The sequence below is a fragment of the Sorex fumeus genome, unplaced genomic scaffold (assembly GCF_029834395.1).
Source record: "Sorex fumeus unplaced genomic scaffold, SorFum_2.1 ptg000008l, whole genome shotgun sequence".
In the NCBI taxonomy this organism is placed as follows: Eukaryota; Metazoa; Chordata; class Mammalia; order Eulipotyphla; family Soricidae; genus Sorex; species Sorex fumeus.
Window position 1 is genome coordinate 50,286,144 of NW_026606065.1, and position 22,750 is coordinate 50,308,893.

General features: G+C 38.4%; 1 protein-coding gene across 1 annotated transcript in view; it reads right to left on the minus strand.

The window, feature by feature from the left end:
- SCEL (sciellin) overlaps positions 1-22,750 on the minus strand; it is an 86,691-nt gene that overhangs the window by 58,612 nt on the left and 5,329 nt on the right. Inside the window, exons 4-8 of the mRNA XM_056109976.1 lie at positions 20,042-20,110; positions 14,138-14,206; positions 13,516-13,554; positions 12,210-12,290; positions 9,623-9,688 (exon numbers count right to left, since the gene is read on the minus strand). Coding sequence (XP_055965951.1) covers positions 9,623-9,688; positions 12,210-12,290; positions 13,516-13,554; positions 14,138-14,206; positions 20,042-20,110 — 324 coding nt within the window. The remainder of the gene's footprint in view (positions 1-9,622; positions 9,689-12,209; positions 12,291-13,515; positions 13,555-14,137; positions 14,207-20,041; positions 20,111-22,750) is intronic.

Consider the following 22,750-nt stretch of genomic DNA (forward strand, 5'->3'; position numbering starts at 1 on the left):
ATTTTTCAGGTTCTGTTTGTTTATTTTACTTTTATCATAAACAAAGTTTTTATTTAAATAATGGCAAAGAACCTACAACTTATGTACTTTGAGGGTCAGTAGTATGTTAATATTGTCATACATTTAGCCTGTGAAGTGTGCATCACTGTTAATACTTTTCACTGAGTTCCCCAAATGGTAAATAATTTGCTTTGAGTCACATCAATAAGTGGCTTGGCCAGGCTTTCACTCTGATCATTCTGATGTCAAACCCATTCTTTTATTTTTCTACCTGTCTCAAAATCACACCATTTCAAACGAACTCTACAACAGGTATTTCCAATGAAACATTAGTAACAGTGGGTGTTGCTCCATTATTTCCTCGTCCAAAAAAGGGGTCATTAGATCAACAAGCACTTCTTCCACACAATGGCCCTAATTATACTGTTCTTGGACATGACAACCAACAGCACAACCCATTTTTAAATCTGTGATAAATTGAACGTCATTAAATTTAAAAAATTTTGCTTTGTAAAATACATTAACAGGGTGAAATCCAACTCACACACTGGGTAAATGATATTTGTAAATCACATGCCTTACTTAAAGAACATAAACAGAATGTGCTTTTATTTTTTTAATTACTCCATTGCACTGTAGCACTGTCCTCCCGTTGTTCATCAATTTGCTTGAGTGGGCACCAGTAACATCTCCATTGTGAGACTTGTTACTGTTTTTGGCATATGGAACACGCCACAGGGAGCTTGCCAGGCTCTGCCGTGTGGGTGGGATACTCTTGGTAGTTGACAGTGCTTTGAATTAATATTTTAAAAAATATTTAGTCATGGAGGGGAGCTCCCATGCAGTGCTCACAGGGACTGTGGGTCACTCTTGGTGATAGTAAGCAAGCTGGCTGGATAGTTTAATGCTAAGGTCTGAATACATGCTGCTGTGTGGGCCTTGTGGTGCAGGTGACCTCGCCACATCTGGAACTGATGAGGACCTCCAGTCTATACCAGGAGTGCTAATAGGTTCATGTGATGCTTGAGCTGGAATTCAGGTTCCAGCACATGAAAAGCATGTGATCCTAAGTTTGGAGCTATCTCCCTGACCTCTGAACATACTTTTAAAAGATTTCAAAATATGTAAGTAAACAAGAAACCAACCGAAAAAGGCAACTAATTTAAAGTTATTCCACCAGAGAAGAGATATATATCACTAAAAAGCATTTGAAAACTGTGCAGTATCATCAGTCAATGGGGAACTATAAATTACAATCACAATGAGATTTACTACAGACTAGGAGAATAGCTAAAATCATATTTTAAACTGACAATCCTAAATTGTGCCAAAGAAGTGAAGCAACTCAAACTCTCATATACTGTCAGTGTGAATGTAAACACTGGCAGCTTCTTACAAAGTTAAATATATACTTAACATACAAACTAGCGCTCCTATTTGTATGCAAAAATTAAAAAAATAAACATATATGTCCACATAGACATATATGTTTAAAAATTATATGAATAATTTTTAAAAATTTAGAAACAACACAAATGTCTTCTGGCTAGGGGTATAAATATAATGTATACCTTCAGCAAGTGGAATACGACTTAGCAATGGAAAAGAAAAACCATGGATACATGCCAACCACATCAGTTATCACATGCATATGTTTAGTGAAAGAAGCCAAGTTGAGAAATGTTATAGATAGTGTAGGGTTCCACTTCCATGGCAATCTGCCTATGTTTGAAAGGAAAACGTGAAGAGCTAACAAAGAAATATCTCAGTCCACTCCACAAGCCTGAGGTTTTATACCCCAATACCTGCAACTACCCACCCTCCCAGGCTCAGAAAAGCTCTGTCCTCATGCCACAGCATGCTCCTGATACCCACACTGAACCTCATCCAGGACTCCCTGCTCCAAAGCCATATCCTCTGCACAAATTACAAATCACCCTTCTCCCAGAGTCCACCAATTCTGTCCTTTCTAGCAAAACAGAAGCCTGATTTACACAATCCACGCTACGATTTTAATTACAAGGGCCTATAATCTGTCAGACTCTACTACTTTAAATACGGTAAGACATCTATTTATGTTTAATTTAATTGGGGGTGGGAGAGGGGGAAGAGGGGGCCACACCTGGCTCTATTTGGATCTTACTCCTGACTCTGTGCTCAGAGGCCCTTCTAGTGCTGATCAAGGAACCGTTATATGGTACCAGGATTAAACCTGAGTCTGTTTAAAACAAAGGTCTTAAATCCTGCATCATCTCTAGGGTAATCTTATTGTGTTGCTGTTTTGTTTTTGTTCTACTATCCTCAAAGGTTACTTCTGGCTCTGTGCTCAGGGATTACTACCGATGGTGCTCACAAAAACATATGTGGTGCTGGGGATCCAACCGGTCAGCTGCATGCAAGGCAAGAATCTGAACCCCTCTATTATCTATAGTCCTTAGGAAAATATTTATAATCTCCAGCTGATAAACCTTCAGATAGTAAAATAATTTTAAAAAGCAAAATAAATTAAAAAAAAAAAACTAAACTGTTTGCTTTGTTTTATTTATTTATATCTTAAGAGGAGTCACATTAAGCATTTCCAGAAGCTAGGGTAACTCCCAGAGGGAGAAGCTCCATGGGGCAGTCATGTGGGCCTGGGCACCAACCTCAGGGCTGAGACAACCGAGCTCTGAGAAAGAAACATGGATGTGGGAGAGAAGCAGGGATGCTTTTATTTATTGTTTGAACATGAGTTCCTTTGAACTATTATTGTTAGGATGCCAGGGACTGCCTCTATAACCTCACAGGGCTGAGAAAATAGCAACTCTGCTCAGATTAAAACCTTCATCTCGAGGGGCTGGAGCAATAGCACAGTGGGTACGGCGTTTGCCTTGCACGTGGTCAACCCGGGTTCAATTCCCAGCTTCCTATATGGTCCCCTGAGCACTGCCAGGGGTAATTCCTAATTGAAGAGCCAGGAGTTATCCCTGTGCATCGCCAGGTGTGACCCCCCCCCCAAAAAAAAAAACAAAAATCTTCACTTGAAATTCTGAATTGATCTTCTCTTTGCTCTACTTGAATGACACCTTCACAAACTAATAAACCTCAGCAGGTTCTGTCACTGTCACTGTCCTCCCACTGTTCATCGATTTCTCGAGCGGGCCCAGTAACGTCTCCATTGTGAGACTTGTTGTTACTGTGTTTGGCATGTCTAAGACACTCAGCAGGATAATATTTTAATTATTTGGAATGTTCATAATGAGTATCCTGAACATTCAGAGATGATTCTATAACTACTGTCCTTTGACATCTTATTGAGAGTATTTCACACAGATTCTATTAATAGAAAACGATGCTTAAAGAAAATGAAATCCATTTAAAAAAATCTAGCTTGGCAGAAAAACTGCAGAGAATTTGGTACCAATAGAGTTTAAAATGTTGCTGCATAATTAGAAAGGTTACATTTTACCATTTATAGTTACAGACAGAAAAAAATAACTGTAGTGCAAGGTTGCCATGGCAACTCTTCTGAACCAGAGTTTTCTTTTTTCCCCTTCTTTCAATTCTGCCAATCAGCAAACTGAAAGTAAAAACCTCTGAAGGAGAACAGTTGAAAAACACAGGTGGGCAATTATGAAAGTACCTAGCCAGCATTTAACTACATGACTGTTTTCTTCACTGTGTTTTTACGATTTCGGTTACTATTAGTATTTTCTTCTCTATGTTTGTGAATGATTATGCACACAAAAACATTCAAACATTGTGTGTGTGTGTGTGTGTGTGTGTGTGTGTGTGTGTGCGTGCATACATGCACGTGCATGCGGAGGAGCTGATGACTTCACTGCTGACCCAGAATCATTCTTAATTGGTAGCATCAGAGTGAGGTATTTTGTCTGCTCAGCAATTACTTTTGGAAAGGCTATGTAGGCATAGGGACTGATGTGCCAAGAAGAATTTATCACCAATATCAAAAGTAATCTGTGGAAAAAGCAGTTTCTGTGAACAAAAGGAGGCGGCGTCAACCAGAAACAGAGAAGGGATACATCAACTCTTTCATCAACTTGGGTTGTACGGAAAGAGGGGGAGGCCAGAAAAGTATATTTGTAAGATTTGGCTGTGAATCTTTGCTTTTGTTTTTGTTTATCTTTTGGGGCCACATCTGGTGATACTCAGGGACTATTCCTGACTCTGTGCTCAGGAATTACTCCTGGCATTGCTCAGGGAACTATATGGGATGCCAGCAATCAAACCCAGGTCAGTGATCAAACCCAGGTTGGCCACGTGCAAGACAACCACTGTACTACCATTCTGGCCCCATTGACTGAATTTTTAGGAGACTTTTTGGTTTGGTTCAGTTTGGGTTTTGGTTTTGGGACCGCACTCAGCAATGCTCAGGGCTTACTCCTGGCTCCATGCTCTGGGATTACACCTGTCAGGGGACCAACCATGTGAGGTGCAGGGGATTGAACCCAAGTTTGCACATGCAAGGCAAGTACACACTGGACTATTTCACCAGCCATAGGAGGCTATTTTTCAAGATGAAAGAGATTAAAACATGGAAAGAGGACTAGAGAAGCAGGGGTTTAATCAAAGAGAAAAACCAATGTAGTGAAAAACAGTAAAAGATAAAACTTTGACTTAGTTCTCCTCCTCTTCTTCTTCTTCTTCTTCTTCTTCTTCTTCTTCTTCTTCTTCTTCTTCTTCTTCTTCTTCTTCTTCTTCATCTTCCTCCTCCTCCTTCTTCTTCATCTTTTTTCCTTCTTCTTCCTCTTCCTCTTCTTCTTCTTCTTCCTCTTTCTCTTCCTCCTCCTCCTCCTCCTCTTCTTCTTCTTCCTCCTCCTCCTCCTCCTCCTCTTCCTCCTCCTCCTTCTTCTTCTTCATAGGGTCTACACCCAATGATGTTAGAGTCTCTGCATTACTCAACCCTGATAATTAGTCCTGTGCTGTAGGACAGCAGGGATATAGCCAGAGGGGCTGGGATTTGAACTCAAGGCCTCAAATGTACAATGAATTCCACCACTTGGATCAGACCCCTAATCTGACTTCATTTAGTTTTTATTAAACTGAAAAGAAATGATAAATTCTGATGGCTTTATTTCATAAGATTTCAGAGGAAATGATCTTAGAGACTTAAATCATTCAAAATAATATACTGGTTGCTTGCCTTCTCGGAGAAGAAAGAGGGGATGACAGGGCGCTTGTGACAGAAAGAAGACAGTTTAAAATCCTGTTGTGATTTTAGAAATTCCATAGGAAAATAAATTATTTTGTGAAAAATGAAATGGAGAGGTTGGAATGATCAGCCTGTGCTCTGCTTCAAAAGGCCAAGCACATGCTTTACATGCTGGAGCTCCAAGGTCTGTCTCCAGCACCACCTGGTCTCTGAACAACCCTGAGAACTTCCCCAAAGCACAGTGCTGGGAGTAACCTACAAGCATTCTTTGGAGTGGCTAACATACAAAAGGAAATGTCATATGACCTATAAATACCACTCCAAGGCATTTACCTGAAAGACCAGAAAACACGGATTCTCTAGGGCATTGGCATCCCCCAAGAGCAACCTTATGGAGTGCCCTGCCACAGAGGCAGGTTGGGATGGGGGGGATGGGTGGTGGGAGAGATACTGGGATCCGTGGTGGTGGGAAATGGGCACTGGTGGAGGGATGGGTATTTGATCATTTTATAATTGAAACCCAAGCACAAAAATTTGTAAGTCTACAACTGTACCTCATGGTGTTTCACTAATAAAAATTAAAAAAAAAAAAAGAGCAGCCTTATTTCCTGTAGTCCAAACATGGTATCAAACAGATGGTCACTGAAACTACTGAAGCTGCTCTACCTACCATTACAAAGATAACATTGTGTTTGGGGAATAAATGAATGGAACTTGAAATGATTTTGTTAAGTGCAAGAAGTCAGGAAGTGAAAGACTTCTGTTTGTTTTAGTTCTGCTTATTTGTTTTTGTTTGTTTTGGGCCCACACACACAGTGGTGCTCTAGAAGCCACATGTTCCAAGAACCTAAGAAACCCACAAGCAAAGCATGTGCACATGTTCAGCTCCACTGAGTTATCTTATCTGGTCCCACGGAAGAGAAATTAGTTAATTTAACTCCAATGTGGAATATGAATAAAGCAAATGAATTTACAAAATGCAACACAAACTAGACTAGGTGAAAACTGGTTACCAAAGGGAAAGCAGATAAAGGTTAGAGCAAAGGGCAAAAGTTTCTTTTGATCATAAGATGGAACAATGGTCAAGTTTTTATACTCACATGGAAGTATAAAGGTACCTCAGAAATTCTACAGCATGGTTGACCAGTGATTTTTTAAAAATTTTACTAAAGCATCATGACTTACAAAGTTATTCATAGTTGGGTTTTGGATATCCTATATATAAATGGAACTGGAAAATATGTTAAATGAATTAAGCAATACTACTTTTAAAGTTTCATTCAAACTCAAACACTATGTTTTGCTCTCATTAAGTATTGTCTAGGTCTCTAAGTAAAAAAAGACTAAGAGGTTTTCAAAAATATCTAACTTGAGACTTTAAAGTTGTTTCTAGGTGTCAACCCTTTAATTGCAAGACTAATGCATTTCAAAATAAAATGGTATGTTTTAGAAATGAATTTTTCTCTTTAATTATAAAGCACAGTTATTTTAGATAATTATACTAATTATATATAATGACATTATGTAAAGAAGTAGAGATAGATTTAAACAGAATGATATAGTCATAGGTATTGATAGATATAGAAGTATACAGGTTTGATATCATGGGTTCTTTTGTTGATAAGAAAGTTTGAGGCCCTTTGGTATGCAGCTTCCATTGTGCCTGCAATGTATTTTAATTCAAATACTACTATTCAGTCTAAACGCAACTAAATTAAATTTCTTCCATACATTTGTTCAAGAAAGGAACAAATAAGAGATGGGGACGTTCTTGATGTCAAAATCTACAGAGAAATCATGTGGCTGTGGGTAGTGCTGGAGACAGGGTCAAGGGAAAAAAATACATTTTTGTGCAAATCCGGTGTCTGGAGGCTTTATCAACATGTTGCACAGACAGATATGTGGGAGGAAATAGAATCTCTGGGATAGGTACAGTGACCAAAAAAAAAAAAAAAGAAGAAGAAGATTCATATCTTGAGCAGGAGAATGGGTGAGGGTGGAAATTTTTTTATAAGGTTAGGAGAAGAGAGAAAACTGACACAAAAAGAGTGTATAAGTGAAGGCTGATGGGAGAGAGAGGTTAGCATTGAGCAGTTAACTAGAGTTAAAAACCACAATTCCCCATTTTGTCCAGTTTTGACCTATTTTCAATTTTTAAGGATCTTCTGGGGACAAAGATTTCTTTTTGATGCCTTTGCTTTCTTTCATCGCTTAATAATTGCTTCTATTTTTCAGCTTTTACTAAAAAGGCTATTTCTCAGCCTGGGAATGCATTGGCACTGAAGGTGAGAAACAGAAGAAATACTTTGAGCTCTTGCGAAGAAGAGCACTTTATAAATCAAAGGCATTGCTATATTGTTATTCTCCTTCTCCTGAAAAGTTGGCAGGACATTAGCTCTGATCCTCAAGAAGAATTCTTATATTTTAGCGATTATATTAATAATCTGTGACTCTAACAAAAGGAGTGCATGTCTAAATTGATCAACCTAGTTCAATAAATTCTCTTTTCCTTAGTTCTAGCACTATGGATATGCGCCAGGAATCAGAAATAGGAGCAGTGTATCTCATTCTATTTTCCAAGTGAATCCCATCCAACAATGCATAAATTGTAAGGGCTTGTTGCCAAACACTGTCAATTCTGTGCAGAGATCCACAAGCTCAATAAATTGAAAGCATGAAATGTGAACTCATGAATAATCCTTCCGTATTTTACACTTCCATAACCAGTCACTTATAATGACACTTTATATTCATATTTCGACAATGGATAAAGAAAAAAACAAAAGTTTATTCTGAAAATAACAAATGATCCTATATACCAAGTACTGTTCATCAAGACATAGTAGAACAGATCTTACAATGCTTGGGGACAATAAATAACAAAACTCCTACTTATTATCCCCCTACCCGTAGATTACTCTATGAAAGATGAAGAGTTTAAATTAGAAATATAAACCACATATGACTCTTCGTATGGTTGGAAGAAGGCTGAAAGAGAAAACATTTTAACATGTGGGCTAAATGTCAAGATGTCAAAATCATCTTTACAAAATGGGAATAATTCCAAGTTGTGATAATTTGACCTATTTAATAATTACATATGTTGTAAGTAATGTACTAAATGTATATGTCGATATAGATGCAATAGGGATTTAGAAAAAGCAATTGGATTCTTTGTCTCTATCAGCTAAAATTTATTTACATTTTTATAGAGCCAACCTTTTAGAATATCAGACAATTACCTCCACATGATTTCATCACTTGCAAAAAAAAGAGACAGACACTAAAGTCTACACAGCAGATGACAACTTTAGGAAATGAAACAATTCACTATTAAGCAAGCACACCATTTAATAATGCTCTCCTTTCTGATTGCTGAATTGGGAGAACAGGTTCCATTAAAACATGGAAATACTTACTGGGGATATTCTAAGAGTTAGTGACATGAAAACCATTTTGCTGAGCCTAAAGCAAAAGCAAACCAGATTCACACTATTCTTCAGATATTAGAGATAACACAGACTATAGGATTCTTTGAAGGCTAGCATGCATTATCTGTGTTTCAGTTACTGATTTATCACAAGTCCTGAGAACAATATCTAGCATACAGTAATCTCCTACTAAATATTTGTTAAATTAAATAGTTAGAATTCTTAAATATGGAAATTGTAGCACATTTCTTCCCTGTGTTCTATAATTTTAGTGACTGTTATCATTCTCAAGAAGAAAAAATAAAAGTACAAAACATCCACCTACTAAAGTTTGCAAGGATTTTCTACCATACATTTGCCAATCTGGACATCTGGGTCTATCTCATCCTGGAAGAAACTGTGAACCAGGAACCCACATTGGAGCCCACCCTGGTGTGTCTCATAATCCAGAGTACCTCAGATTGAGGTCTTATTTGGAAATAGTCACTGCATATGTAATTTGTTGGGATAAGATCAAATCAGATTAGCTGGGGGTACCTTATCCAATGTGACCTAAATCCTAAGGAGGAAATCTGCACACAGATAAGCATCCAGGGAAAATGCTATGTGAGGAAGGGAAAAATTTAGGATGATGCTCATCTCATATAAACTAGGGAACGCCTAGGAAGAACCAGAAGCTATGGCAAAGCCTGAAACAGATCTCACAGCCCTCAGACGGAACTAATGTTGCTGACATCTTGATCTTGCACTTCTAGTTTCTGGAACTGTGAGATAATAAATTTCTGTCGCTCAATCTGTCATGTTTTGTGGCTCCTCTTTGCCAATGAATACAACTACCTACTGACTCCTCACAAAGGATCTGATTTCCTCCCAGAGACACGAGCATGGCAACGACCTCACTCCCACTGAGCACCGTCTGTTTGAGTTCACAAAAGTGCCTCCAATTTATTTTAAAGTTTCTACAATTATAGGTTGTCAATATCTGACACATTCTTCCATTATATTATGTAGCAATTACACCTGACACCAATTCCCTTACCTTCTGCTTGTTCCTGGGCTTGGGGCAGCATTGTAACCAGGAGGTGGTGGCGGAAACCAGGACTGTCTGTTAAGAAATGACTTTAGTTATAAATGTGGCACTTTAAAGGCTTGACTCCAACCATATATTTGCCAAATAAAACTGAAAATAATTTGATGGCTAAGAATGCAATGACTTCTTTACATAACTTCAAAAATAAAATGCAGGGGTCTGGAGCAATAGCACCACAGGTAGGACTTTTGCCTGGCCAACCTGGATTTGATTCCCAGCATCCCATATGGTCCTTCAAGTACCACCAGAAGTAATTCCAGAGTGTATGAGCCAGGAGTATACTACCCTATGCATCGCTGGGTGTGACCCAAAAAGCAAAATAATAACAATAAACAAATAAATAAAAATGCGAATCATTTAATACATGCAATAGAAAGTATCTATCCTGCATTTCAGGCTATTTCATTTCCCCAGGTAAACGCGCATAGTCCATTTCCTGTGATACTAAATAATGTGAATTTTAATTTTTGTTATTTATCTCAAATTTTATTTTATGAGAGCACCATGATTTATAAATTTATTCATAGTTGGGTTTTTGACAGACAATGTTTCATCCCCATTCCTGACACCAGTTTTATCTTCCCTCCACCAGTGTTCCCAGGTTCCCTCTCTTACCCCCACCCTTGCCCCAGCCTGCCCTCTCCACTGACACCATTATAAGTTTGTCTATTAAATTTGGATCTCAGGATTTCAGCGTTATTGACTCTGTGGTTTAGACATTTGGCTATAACATTCCTTAACACCACCAATGTACCTTGATCCTTGTCCCCTTGGCTTCCTATCTGTCCCTTCTTCATCTACCTTCACTCATTGTCCTTCCTCCTCTTCCCTATGCTTTGAGGGTGATCTAGAAATCCCCTCCTTAAACCACTGTATTTTCTCATAATAACGTAAATTTAAAAAATAATTTGGAGTAAATCTCACAAAATCTGGAAAACAATATAATTTGTTAAATTTAGAGAGTAGGTTCATGAGATGTTACCACCATATTGCTTTCTCATCTTTTTCTGCAAGCCTGAAATAGTTTATAATGAAGAAACAGTCTTACATTTTACTCAAAACATGGACTAAGAACTATGTGACAGAAAAGTCTGACAAGAATATGGAAAGCATTAATGATTACCACAGCATTTCTAATCTCACCTGCATGTGCATATTGTAGATAAATACAAATAAAAAGAAATACTTCTTTACATTACTGGGGCATAATTTTAATCAACAAAATAACTAAATTCTCTGTCAAAAAGTCTAAGATAGGAACCTACTATGAAGTTTCTCAAAACAGATTGACAAAACCTAGGGAAGGAAAGACTGAGATAAGGAGAGTAAAAGAATTAGCCTTAATTTCCTAAAGCAGGCTTTTCTTCTGAGATACCATGGGGCTGAACTAAGATAAATAGGATATAAATTAAAGCAGATTATAACACACTGTAAGTAGTAGATGCTGTAAGTGGTAGATGAGAGCTCATCCTGTGTGCATTGTATACGTGATTCTTAGTGCTAGTTTCAATGGTCTTGAATGATGCTTAACCTGTAAGAGGGAAGAATGAACAAAATCCTAGACTTCCCCAATTTAGGAGTCTCTCTCTAACAGATAAAGGATTAAGGTAGGATGGGATACAAAATTTGGGACCAAAGAAACATGATCACATTTTCTTAAATGCAACCACAATTCCAACAGTAGGAGAAAAAGAATCTGCCATTTCTCTCCCGGAGGGTAATGGCAGTACCATGCAGTTAATTGTTACAGCCATAGACCTTGAGTACCTACCTGTCCTAGATAAGATCCTAGACTGGTAAAGAAATAAAAAAAAATTAAGAAGCACTAAGCTTCATAAATGCCTTTCTTCAGTTACATCCTGATTCCCTAAATTTTTTTCAGCATGCAATAATTGCTTCTGCCATCACATTCTACCTCATGAAGAATTTTCTGCCTCCAGGTCTAGCTCCTCGCCCATGCCTACTAGATAAATAGAACTTAGATTCACACAGACAATGACTGAAATCTCCATATGGGTGCCTTGCTATTTGGAAGGAGAGTTAGATCAACCTACAGAATAGAGGAGGTGGCCAGAACGCAGGCTAGCTCAGGAACACTGCAACTGGTGGCCACACTGCAGACTTTCTTTCAGTGCAACACATTTCATGCAGTAAGACTCAACTCAACGGTGCGACTAAAAGTAGCTCACCTCTATTACCAGAGCTCTGTCATTGAAAACATTACCTAGATGAGTATTTCCCAAAGGGGAGAGATATATCTGTGGTGAGATGGGATACTGCTGAAATGATATATGGGGCAGCAGAAGACTTTAGTGCAATTTGAAGATGCAATTTCTTACTCATCTAAAGAAGGTCGATTTCTGGGGAGATATTACATAATTTTTTTCCTGGAAAGGCTGAATAAATCTGGAACCTCTGAGTAAAAATCATAGATTTGGAAAGGAAACTGTGGAGAGAAGGACATGTAAAGTTTGACGATATCTGACTCTAGTAGGTGCTAGATCCCTAAGAGACAAATCCAATGAGTCCCTCCTACCTCTTTTTCTTTACAGGAGTTGTTGTAGAGGTAGAAGCTGGGATTGTGGTGGTGACTTCACTGAATGAAACTCCAGGTTGCCTGTGTAATCACAACAATAACAATATCGCATTACTGGGTGTTTTTCAATCTGTCCCAACTTCGAAATGTCTTATGATTGACTCATCTTCCTACCAGTTCTCTATTCAATACAAAATGTTTCATTTGAAGAAAATAGGATGTTCTTCCTTAGTTTCCCATTTTATAAAAATGAAACCAGGCTTGCATCTAAATAGCTAAAACAAAAGTATTTTTCTTCATTTAAAATTTTTTATTTCCCTCTTTCTTTTTGTCTGCTATTGCTGTTGCACTAACTGGCAGCATGATGGGGGGAGCGGGGTTGTGGGGGTGGGGTGGGAGATGGTGTTGTGTGAGGCCTGGGGGGGCTGGGGGGTGGAGTTCAGGTGTGGGTGGGAGTGGTGAGTTGTTACACTTGCACACTGCAGTTGTGGTGCTCACACACACACTTGGTTACAGTGTAACTATATTCCTGGAACATAAACTGAAACTATTAAAGAAAATAAAAAAGTGTCTGTGAAATCCAAATCAATCAATAATTAAATCTGACATTTTATGAGCTGATATAGATAATATCTATACATAGTGGACAACAGAATTATGTGGCCATTTTTGTGCATTAAAATATTAGCTTAGGGAGACATTACAAAAATCATACCACTTTAAAGTTCTATTTAGCATTTATCAATATACACAAACCTTCAAAAAATTTAAAACGACCCAAGCCAATTTCAAATACTGAGAGATGCAGTCAATGTAAAAATTAATTTGTAAGTGCAAAGATAAAAATTAAATTTTCAAAAGTCAACCTTGTTTATGACATTCCAGGAAAATATATTTTGTTTAAACAGGTTGTTAGCAAATCCATGATTTTAACATTCATTTTAGTTGTAATGTGCTAGGTGTTTTGAGAGGCAAGTGAGATATAGGACAGAGGAGTCAGCTGCTACAGGAATAAGGACAAATAAAATAAGCTTTTTGGGGGGAAAATTAAATAATCTTGATTTTTTAAAAAAATGGAATGATTTAAACTTCAATGCTTGGTTATAGCAGATGTTGGCAAACATTTTCTGTTGAAATCTGATATTAAACATTAAGAATTTTGCAACTCGCATCAATATTTCTACCACTTGGTTAAACTGATAGTTGGTACTACCATGAAGCAGTATAACGAATCCCCGACATTCTTGAAAAATAGCAAAGAAATTCCCTTTATCCTAAGTGTATCTTCAGTTAGAAAAATACATACGTTTTTGTTGTTTCTGGTGATCTAAATGTAGACAAGCTTCTGTTAAAAGAAAAAAAAATCAAAAGTCTGAGCAGCAAGAAAAATTAACACTTATTTCTATTTGCAATTGCTTTATGAATTTAGAGCTATATTAATAGAAGTTAGATATTATTTAAAAGAATGAAAATGAGAGTAGAAATACTTATATAAATATAATAGTGTTTTCATAATCTTGTTTTACTCCTGTAGTAAATTCCAAAAGACTATCCATCAGAAATTTCAGAATCACTTAAACCCAATGTTTCAAATTGTCAGGTTCTGTAATTTTTGTTTGCAATAAGAATGCAAAATTTGTATGTATTTCACAATCTTGCCACCAAGATAACTTAAACAGAAACAAAGGTGGTGATAATGATGGTCAGGAAGCAATGAATTTTTTTATTTTTAATTCAGGCAACAAGATTTTATTATTTTCTGTCCTTGAAACTGAATTGAAATTTTTACCCCATAATTTTTCAGTTAATCAAAAATAGAGGAAAAGAATTCAAGGAAATATATCAAGTGGGACTGATTATAAGTAAATAAGTAATGATTAGAAGAATACCATACTTAAGCCTTTCCAAAAGTTAGTAGATATTGGTACCTATTAGTTAGTCGGTTATCCAAGGTATTGGCCTTATATGTTTTAACAGCATCATTTCTGTCTGAGATCCTTTATAAAGAAATAAGACAAAAGTTTGGATGAACAGTGAGATTATTAAACTCCATTTGGTCCTCTTTCATTACAGAATAAATTTAAAATGTAACTTTTGTCTAGAAAAGAGTACTGTTACAAGTATCACATTTTAGGAATTTTTATAATTTAAAAAACTTATAATAAATATATTTATGAGGATACTTTGATATAGTTCAAAATTTTTATTTTGATCTTTTGTTTCCTTATAAATATGCTCCATTGATAATTAATTGTCATATAACATATTAGTTTCAGTAGTACAACATGATTATCTGTGGACTTTGCAAAATGATCACAATAAATTTATTTAACATCAGGCTTTTTAACAATTTTATGCCTTTTTATTAGTGTTGATAACTCATTGAGCACTTAACAGATACATTATTTTCTATTTTTACAGTTTAATAATATATACCTAGCCAATGGTGCTATGTCCTGAATCAGTAAAAGGCATCAACTGAAAACTAAGTCATTTTAATGTTTTATGGCATAAACAATGCTGTTTATAAGATTAATTTCATTTCCCTCAGAGCACCTAGAAGATCACACTTCTCCATTTTCATTGCAGTTGAATGGGGACCATGTGACTGAGATTTTAGGTAATGCCATTTGTCATTTGTCTTGTGAGTTCCTCCATACCCTTTCCTCCCCTTCCATTATGGACCATGGGTTGAAGATCACATGAAACATGAAGCACTGAAACATGAGAAAATAATTCAGGTCCCTGAATCACTTCATGGAGGGGAACATCAGAGTTTCATTGGGACAAACAGCAATCTTCTATTTGTGCTAAACCATGGAGATTTGGGATGAGAACAGAAACATGTTAAGTAAGACAATTCTTGACTCTGACAAGTTATTTTACTTTTGGCTAATACATTTATTTTAGCAAGGTTTATTGGCTACAGAGGTTTTAGTCCTCCTCATCTCACGTCTCCTTGAGAAGAGTAGATCTGGAAAAGTATGCTGGTCTAGCCTTGGATCTGGAAACATAAACGGGAAATTCTGTAGTCTCCTTGCTAATTGCCACAGCAGTAGGAAATAGTTCATCTCCACAGTCTTTACAGTGGGGTCCAATGCCATACATCAATCAGTACTATAATTTGGCCCAACACTTCTATGTTATATCAAAATGCCTTCCTCTTTGTTTTTTATGCAGAAAGTAGTTAATTTTATCTGCCTTTAAAAATATTCCTAAAGTTGGGGGTGTGGTGCCGCCAGCAGGTCAATCTGTACCCATGAGACAAGTGCATCAGCAGCCTGATGATGACTTCAGACTTTCAGATACCCCAAAATTGCTGCTGTGCCTTTGGCCAGACCCCAAAAACTTGGGGCAAAGTTTACCAAGAAAGTAAACGGCCAAAAGTTATGTGGGAGACACTCCCACAAACCACCTCTGGCTCAGCTATATAACTGGAGGCATGGACTCTCTGGTTCCTGATTGAACTGCTTAACGGCCATGACCCAGAGACTCAGTAATAAATCTCGAAACCCAACAGCTTTTGGCAGAAATGTGTCTGGTCCCTGAAGTAGGCTACCAGTGTTGGACCACCCCAGGTGGAAATAGGCTTCTTGCCTTGGCTGTTCCTCCTGGTGGCCTGGTGGCCGTCATCCTCCAGAGGCCACTGGACAGTCAGGTTTGGGCCCACAGTGACGAGACACATGGGGCCTCACGGGATGGGGGTGAAGCCGGCCCTTTCCTCCCCACCCTAACGAGACCACAAGTCGCTACCCATGAACGGCCTCTCTGTCTCCTGATCAAGCTACTTAATAGCCACGATCCCAAAGACTCAGGAACAAATCTCGAAACCCAATGGCTTTTGGCAGAAATGCGTCCAGTCCCTGCACTAGGTTACAGGTGCTGGGCTACCCCAGGTGGGAATAGGTTTTGTGCCTTGGCCTTTTCCTCCTGGTGGCCCAGTGGCTGCCATCCTCCAGAGACCAGTCACGTTTAGGCTCTCAGTGACGAGACACATGGGGCCTCATGGGATGGTGGTGGAGCCAGCCTTGTCCTCCCCATCCCAACGAGACTCCGAATCACTGCCCAAAAACAGCCTCTCTGGCTCCTCATCAAGCTGCTTAATGGCCATGGTCCCAGAGTCTCAGAAATAAATCTTAAAACCCAGCGGTTTTTGGCAGAAATGCGTCCGGACCCCTCAGTAGGTTACTGTTGTCAGGCCACCCCGGGGGGGAAAGGGTGCTGTCCTTCCACCTGCTCCCCCTTGGCGGCTTGGCTGCTGCCATCCGCTAGAGGCCATTGGACAGTCAGGTTTGGGCCCGCAGTGATGAGACACGCAGGGCCTCATGGTATAGGGGTGGAGCAGGCCCTTTCCTCCCCACTCCAACAAGACCGGAGTTGCCGCCCACAAATGGCCTCTCTGGCTCCTGATCAAGCTGCTTAATGGCCATGATCCCAGAGACTCAGGAACAAATCCCAAAATCCAGCAGGTTTTGGCAAGAAAGCCCTCCAGATTTAATTGTTGAAATTTCAGAATTTCAAAATTGCACGGCCACTACTGCAGCCACGTGACATCATATTTTATTCATAACAAGCAATAGAAAACAAATTGTCTACTGTTGCTTTTTGGGCAGATCTGAGTGTTGGGGTAAAATCCCAAATAATAATGGTGGGTCTGGTGTCGAAATGTTGAATGTAATCAAAGTATAGAGAGAGTAATTTGAAAATCATCTGCCCCATAGGTAGAGGGAGGGTGTGGGTTGGGGGTATACTGGGGATTTTGGTGGTGGATAATGGGCACTGGTGAAGGTACGGGTGTTTCATTGTGTGACTGAGACTTAGACCCGAAAGCTTTGTAACTGCTCTCACGGTGATTCAATAAATAAAATTATAAAAAACGGGGGGAAAAAAGTAAGGTGGAGTTCATGCACAATTCAATCAGCCTAATCAGTGGCTGAATAAATAGCAGTACTCCTACGTTAAAAAAAATATTCCTAAAGTTGGGGCCAGAGTGATAGCACAGCGGGTAGGGCATTTGCCTTGCACGTGGACGACTGGGTTGGATCCCCGGCATCTCATTTGATCCACTAAGCACTGCCAGGAGTGATTACTGAGTGCAAATCCAGGAATAACCCCTGAGCATCACGGGGTGTGACCCAACAAGCAAAAAAAAAATTCCTAAAGTAACATTAAATGATAACATAAATTTATAAGCATGAACATATATGCTTATATAAAGTGATATTATGTGTATATCATTAATAATCAAGTATATACTGCATCTAAGCTTATCATTAAAGGTCCAATTCTATCCTTCCTACAACTGTCCCCTTTTCCCTCACCTCCTAACTCTTCCATGCCACTGGGGGGGTTCAGCCTATGAAAAGTTAATGAAGAAATGTTACTACTCAAATAGAAATAACCATTCCTTATTCCTTAGGGAGATGAACTTGCATTTCTCCTGTAAATTTAGCTTCTTCCAACTTGCAATAGAAAATTGGGTGTTTTAACAGAAGTCAATGTTGGAGACAGGAAATAATCAAAGTAACTAGGAGCATGATCAAAAGAACTAAAAGGATATTACATACTTCCAAAATGGTACACTAGAGGTCTCCCTAAGCTAGGTTTACCAAGCCAGTTGTTTAAAAAAAAAAAAGTCTTTGAGATTTGAGCTATTATCTCCATAATTCATGCACTATTATTTACTTGTTTTTTAGGAAGCCTCACACTTTTATCTAAAAATATACATCCTTAAGAGGGATTATTAGAACCAAATTTAGTACTTTTATTGTATTTCTTCCAAATAAATCTACTGTTAAAAAAGTACATGCACATACCAGATGTTATTATCAGCTTCCTCTTAAATTTTTTCCACATCTGGCATTTGGACCTGCCTTACAAAAGTCTGTTTCTTAATCACTGGAATCACTTTCTTGAATGATCTTTTTTGCTCACTTCCGCACATCTAATTCCATACTTAGAGAAATGTAGCTTATTGTAAAGAGGCAGGACTGCATGAAGCATGAGCTGACCAGGGTACTCTCACAAACATACCACCAAACGCCATCACTACCTAGTGTGTTAAATGAAGAGTTTGGGCTGGACTGATGGGTCTGAATTTTGTCTGTACCACTTTATAAGCTTTAAATAGGCCAGTGATACAGCACATGTCTTGCATGTGTGAGGCCCTCAGTTCAATACCCAGCACCAGAGAAAATAAATAACATTTATAAGTTTTACATAATGTATGAGTTCACCTCAGGGGAACTAAATTATAATCTGAGGTGTGAAGGAAGGTGGAGCAAGGCATCAGTGAAGTTTAAAAGTTCTCTCACTCTCTGATTCTAATTTACACTCAAGGCAGATATGACATTGCTATGCCTGTGAGGTTGCTCTAATCCATTATCAGGGTTTCCGGGCTTCATCTTGACAGGCCTTACATAAGCGTTCAGATATTCAATCTATAAAAGTTTAGTTTCCTAGGCCTCTTGCCATTCTTTGAAGTTTAGAGATTTCACTGGAAAATTTATTTCTAGAAATTAGGTTTTCTTCTGCAGTTGATGGCACACTTAGGTCAGTCTACAAAGCCAGGATAAATGGACAGGGGCACTTTGGATCCTCACTTCACACAGAGCCATGTAGATGGCACCTTATACATATTCTCTTATATTTCTCGTTTTTGTCAATACTTATAATTACAAGAGGGGGACAGTTCCTGAGAGAAACCAGTGCTATTTTTTCCTTCAATACAGATTGACTGTAAACCTATGAATAATGCAGACAGATAGACTGATATCCTATTAATTTGTGATGGCACAGTATGAATGTGTGGAATTCAATACATGCATCATATGTTTCAATCTATCTGTTTAAAACTGGGCCAGTGATTTTGCTTTAATACCCATACATATTTTGTTACAGAGAGCGAACTCAACTATTAATGGTCAGATATCTATTGTGTCCAGGTAAAATATGGATGTTAACTTCGCTCAATAAAAATGTTTACCTTCTCACATAAAATGAAAATGTGATTTGTGTTGTTTTCACTTCAACTTAAAGAGGTATTTCTCAGTTTTCCTACAGTGAGGAAACCTTTACTTCTGTGCAAGGGAGAATTAACAGGCACAACATAATAGGCTATTTTATAAACTCTATGGTGACTCCAGAGCCCAAAGAATAGTTTCACTTTTTATAGTAAAGAGCTACTGTCTTTATGGTAGAGCAGTCGAAAACCACTGCATTATTCAAAGTTGTAGTCCTTTCATAAAGCAGTTTTGCCGACACTGCACAGTTTTGTAGACACTGCTCTTTCTCCTACATCAGAATGGAAAGAGCAAAAGTCAAAACAAGGACTCGCTAGTCACAAAAATAACTATGTTCTGCATTTGGGGGATGGGGGTGGCATTTGGGCTACACAAAGCAGTGCTAGGGGCCTATTCCTAGTTCTCTGTTCGGGAGTAAGCCCTGTGTTACTTGGGAGGCATATATGATACTAGGGATCAAACCAGGGTTGGCTGCATGCAAGCCAAGTGCCTTACTCCCAAATTATCCATTGTCTGCCTCGCAATTTCTTCATCTTAAATTGAGCAGTTTCCATACAGTGCTAACCCTATCTAAAACTAATTCTTTCAGAGTTTTTCATATCAATATACCAGGATTTTAGGGAAATAGTTTAACCAAAGTTTTGTGAGCTTTGTCAGAGAGAGTTTACTCCTTGTAGCCCGTCTGTCCCTGGGGATTAAAAGAAAATGATTCAAAGGTATATTTTATGTGTTTAAGTATCTCATGCTTTATAAGAAGTAGAAATTAATATATGTTATTCATTCTGATTACATGATTCAAAAGGACCATACCTATCCAAAGTGTCATCCGATCTGTAACGACTAATTGTGGCTTTTGGTTCCTCTCCATCATTTTTTTTCCTATAGCATAAAAAAATACAGAAAGGTTAAATAAATTACAGAAATATTTAGAAAACCTATAATACACTTGGCAAGTGCTTTTCCTTCTTTGTTTGTAAATGTTACAAACAAAAGGTAGACTTGGAAAATTCAAAACTTCCAAGGTCATGACTTAGAAAAATTCATTCTAGAAAACCCAATTATCCATGTAAATAAATAAAATATTTTCTGACATCAATTATTTTCAACTACACTGTGACATATTGAAACAGGAGCTATAAATATGTGAAATACAACCCTCGAAGAACCCTCCAGAGAACTCATAGTTAATATGCAATTTTGTCCATGTTGCTGTATTTTGCATAGTAAAAACTCAATCACTCATAATCAGAAATGGGATATTTGTGAAGTTTTTAGCAGTACACAAACCAACTCAACAGGTTGAATACAAATCGCTTTCTTTGAAGCTCAGCACTGTGGACGAAGATAATTTTCTGATTGAAGAAAGGATGGGAGAGAACAAAAGCTGATAGAGGGAAACAGAAAATGCTGAAAAAAATACAAAGAAGAAAGTGGGAGAACAAAGAAGGGATAGATGTGGGAAGAGAAGGACTGAGATTACGCAGTAGGGAGATAGAGGCAAAGAATTGAGAAGAGAGATAACTGTATCACTGTCATCCCATTGTTCCTCGATCTACTTGAGCAGGCGCCAATAATGTCTCTATTCTTTCTAGCCCTGAGAGTTTAGCAGCATCTCCTTACTCATCTTTCACAATGATTGGAGGCTATTTTAGTTACTGGTTTATAGTTACTGGTTTTGGCATATCAAATATGCCACGGGGAGCTTGCAAGGCCCTGCCTGTGCTGGCAGAATACTCTCAGTAGCTTGCTGGGCTCTTTATTTTTTTTTTCTTTATGATTTGTTGCCTACTATCTGAACTCCATCAAACATGATGTGGCAATTATGGAAAATGGGTAGGAAGTGTCTTATGATGTGTTCCGGAAAGCAGTTTGGAGAGTGGTGAAGGTTGGGTAGTGAAGGTTGGCTGCCAGGGCTGGGTCCCTTGGGGCGGGGAGGACTCTCGCCCAACTCTCTCTGGGACACCCCGAGTGAAAACAGCCTGGCACAGAGTCCGGTGGCATGGTTATGGGGGCCTCCTTTTATACTCCCATCTGGGAGGGGTAGCTGTGAGTTCTGGAGGGTGGTTGATAAGAAGATTATCTGTTGTGGCAGGGTGTGGCTTATGGGTGTGATCCCTGGGTCCCCGGAGAAAGGGGGAAGCAGGCAGAGGATCTCTGCTCCTGGGTCTCCTTGAGTCCAGAAGAGAGATAAGCAGAAAAAAAATGAAAGGGAAGAAATCAAGAAAATAATGGAAGAGTTCTGAGGAGGCCCAATATTAACAAATCATGGTCATCAAGCAGAGGATATAATGTGACAGGGTTAATTAATGAGGTAGAAAACCTGCAATGCTTTATATAATCTGAGTTATAGGGAAATAAAGCTCTTTAGGGAATCATAATATAATGGTCTGAATTTTAAAACAACATATGAATTTGACAGACCATTTTTTATCAGTAAAAAATAAACCAGCATGCATAAGATTTAAATTTTAACTAGATGGTGTTTTTTTTTTAATTAATTACTTGACGACAAAAAACTACTCTGCTCATGATGCAGGAAATCAAGAGTGTATTAACCATGGATGCTTCTCACAGCACTCAACAATACATACAAAAGTAGAAAGTGACCAGTGCAGTCAAAGAGATTACGGTGAAGAATAGGGAAATTCTAAATTTTACAGGTGTCAGAATAAAAGAAGGCTTTGTGGAGGGAGAAGTTTGAGCTGGATCTTAGGGAACAAACAGTGAACGTTTTTTATAGATAGAAGGAGTACGGACAAGCTAAGGCAAGAAAAAGGTAAAGGAAAACATTCCCCGAGCTTTGAAAGAAACAGTGAAATCATAAGGTTCCCGATCCTATAGGATTGTGAATGCGAATAAGCACTGTGAGTCACCTAACCCCTGCCACAAAATAGTTTCTTCCCAGAAATCATTGTTTTACAGCTTTCCTGAATTCACTGGTTTTATTCTTCTGAGTAATAATGGCAATACATAATTGTGTTCATTTATTTTCAGCCTCTCCCACCTCTAATTTCCTCCAGGAAGCAGGTTCTCTGGAGGCAGGGATGGGGTTTTGTTTCCAGTTCTTAGGCCAGTGTGTGGTTCACAGTAAGCATCTCCTCAGGTACTATTTGTGCTAGCAGCATTATGTACCACGTTTAAGTGAGCCACCAGAGAAGATGCACATTTAATTTCAGTCTCTGCTCACAGAAAACTCATTGCACACACTATTACCATTGTTGAAAGCACTTCTTTCCCTGCCTGTTCCCACCTGAAAACCTTTCGCGTTCCTCCTTCTAGCAGCACCAGCACCACAAAACACCAGGTTCTAGGTGAGACTTCTAAGTGATTCAGGCAGCTTTGGTGTTTTCGTTCTCTCTATTCCTAGAGAATTCTCACCCCACTCTGTTGTAGCACTTTCCATGGCAAATTTCATCATATTTATTGATGGATCCATCTTTTTCCATGAATGAGAGAGCTCCTTAAGGTCAAGGGTGGTGTTTTATACCCCTCTGTATTCTCAACACCTTGCTCAATGTC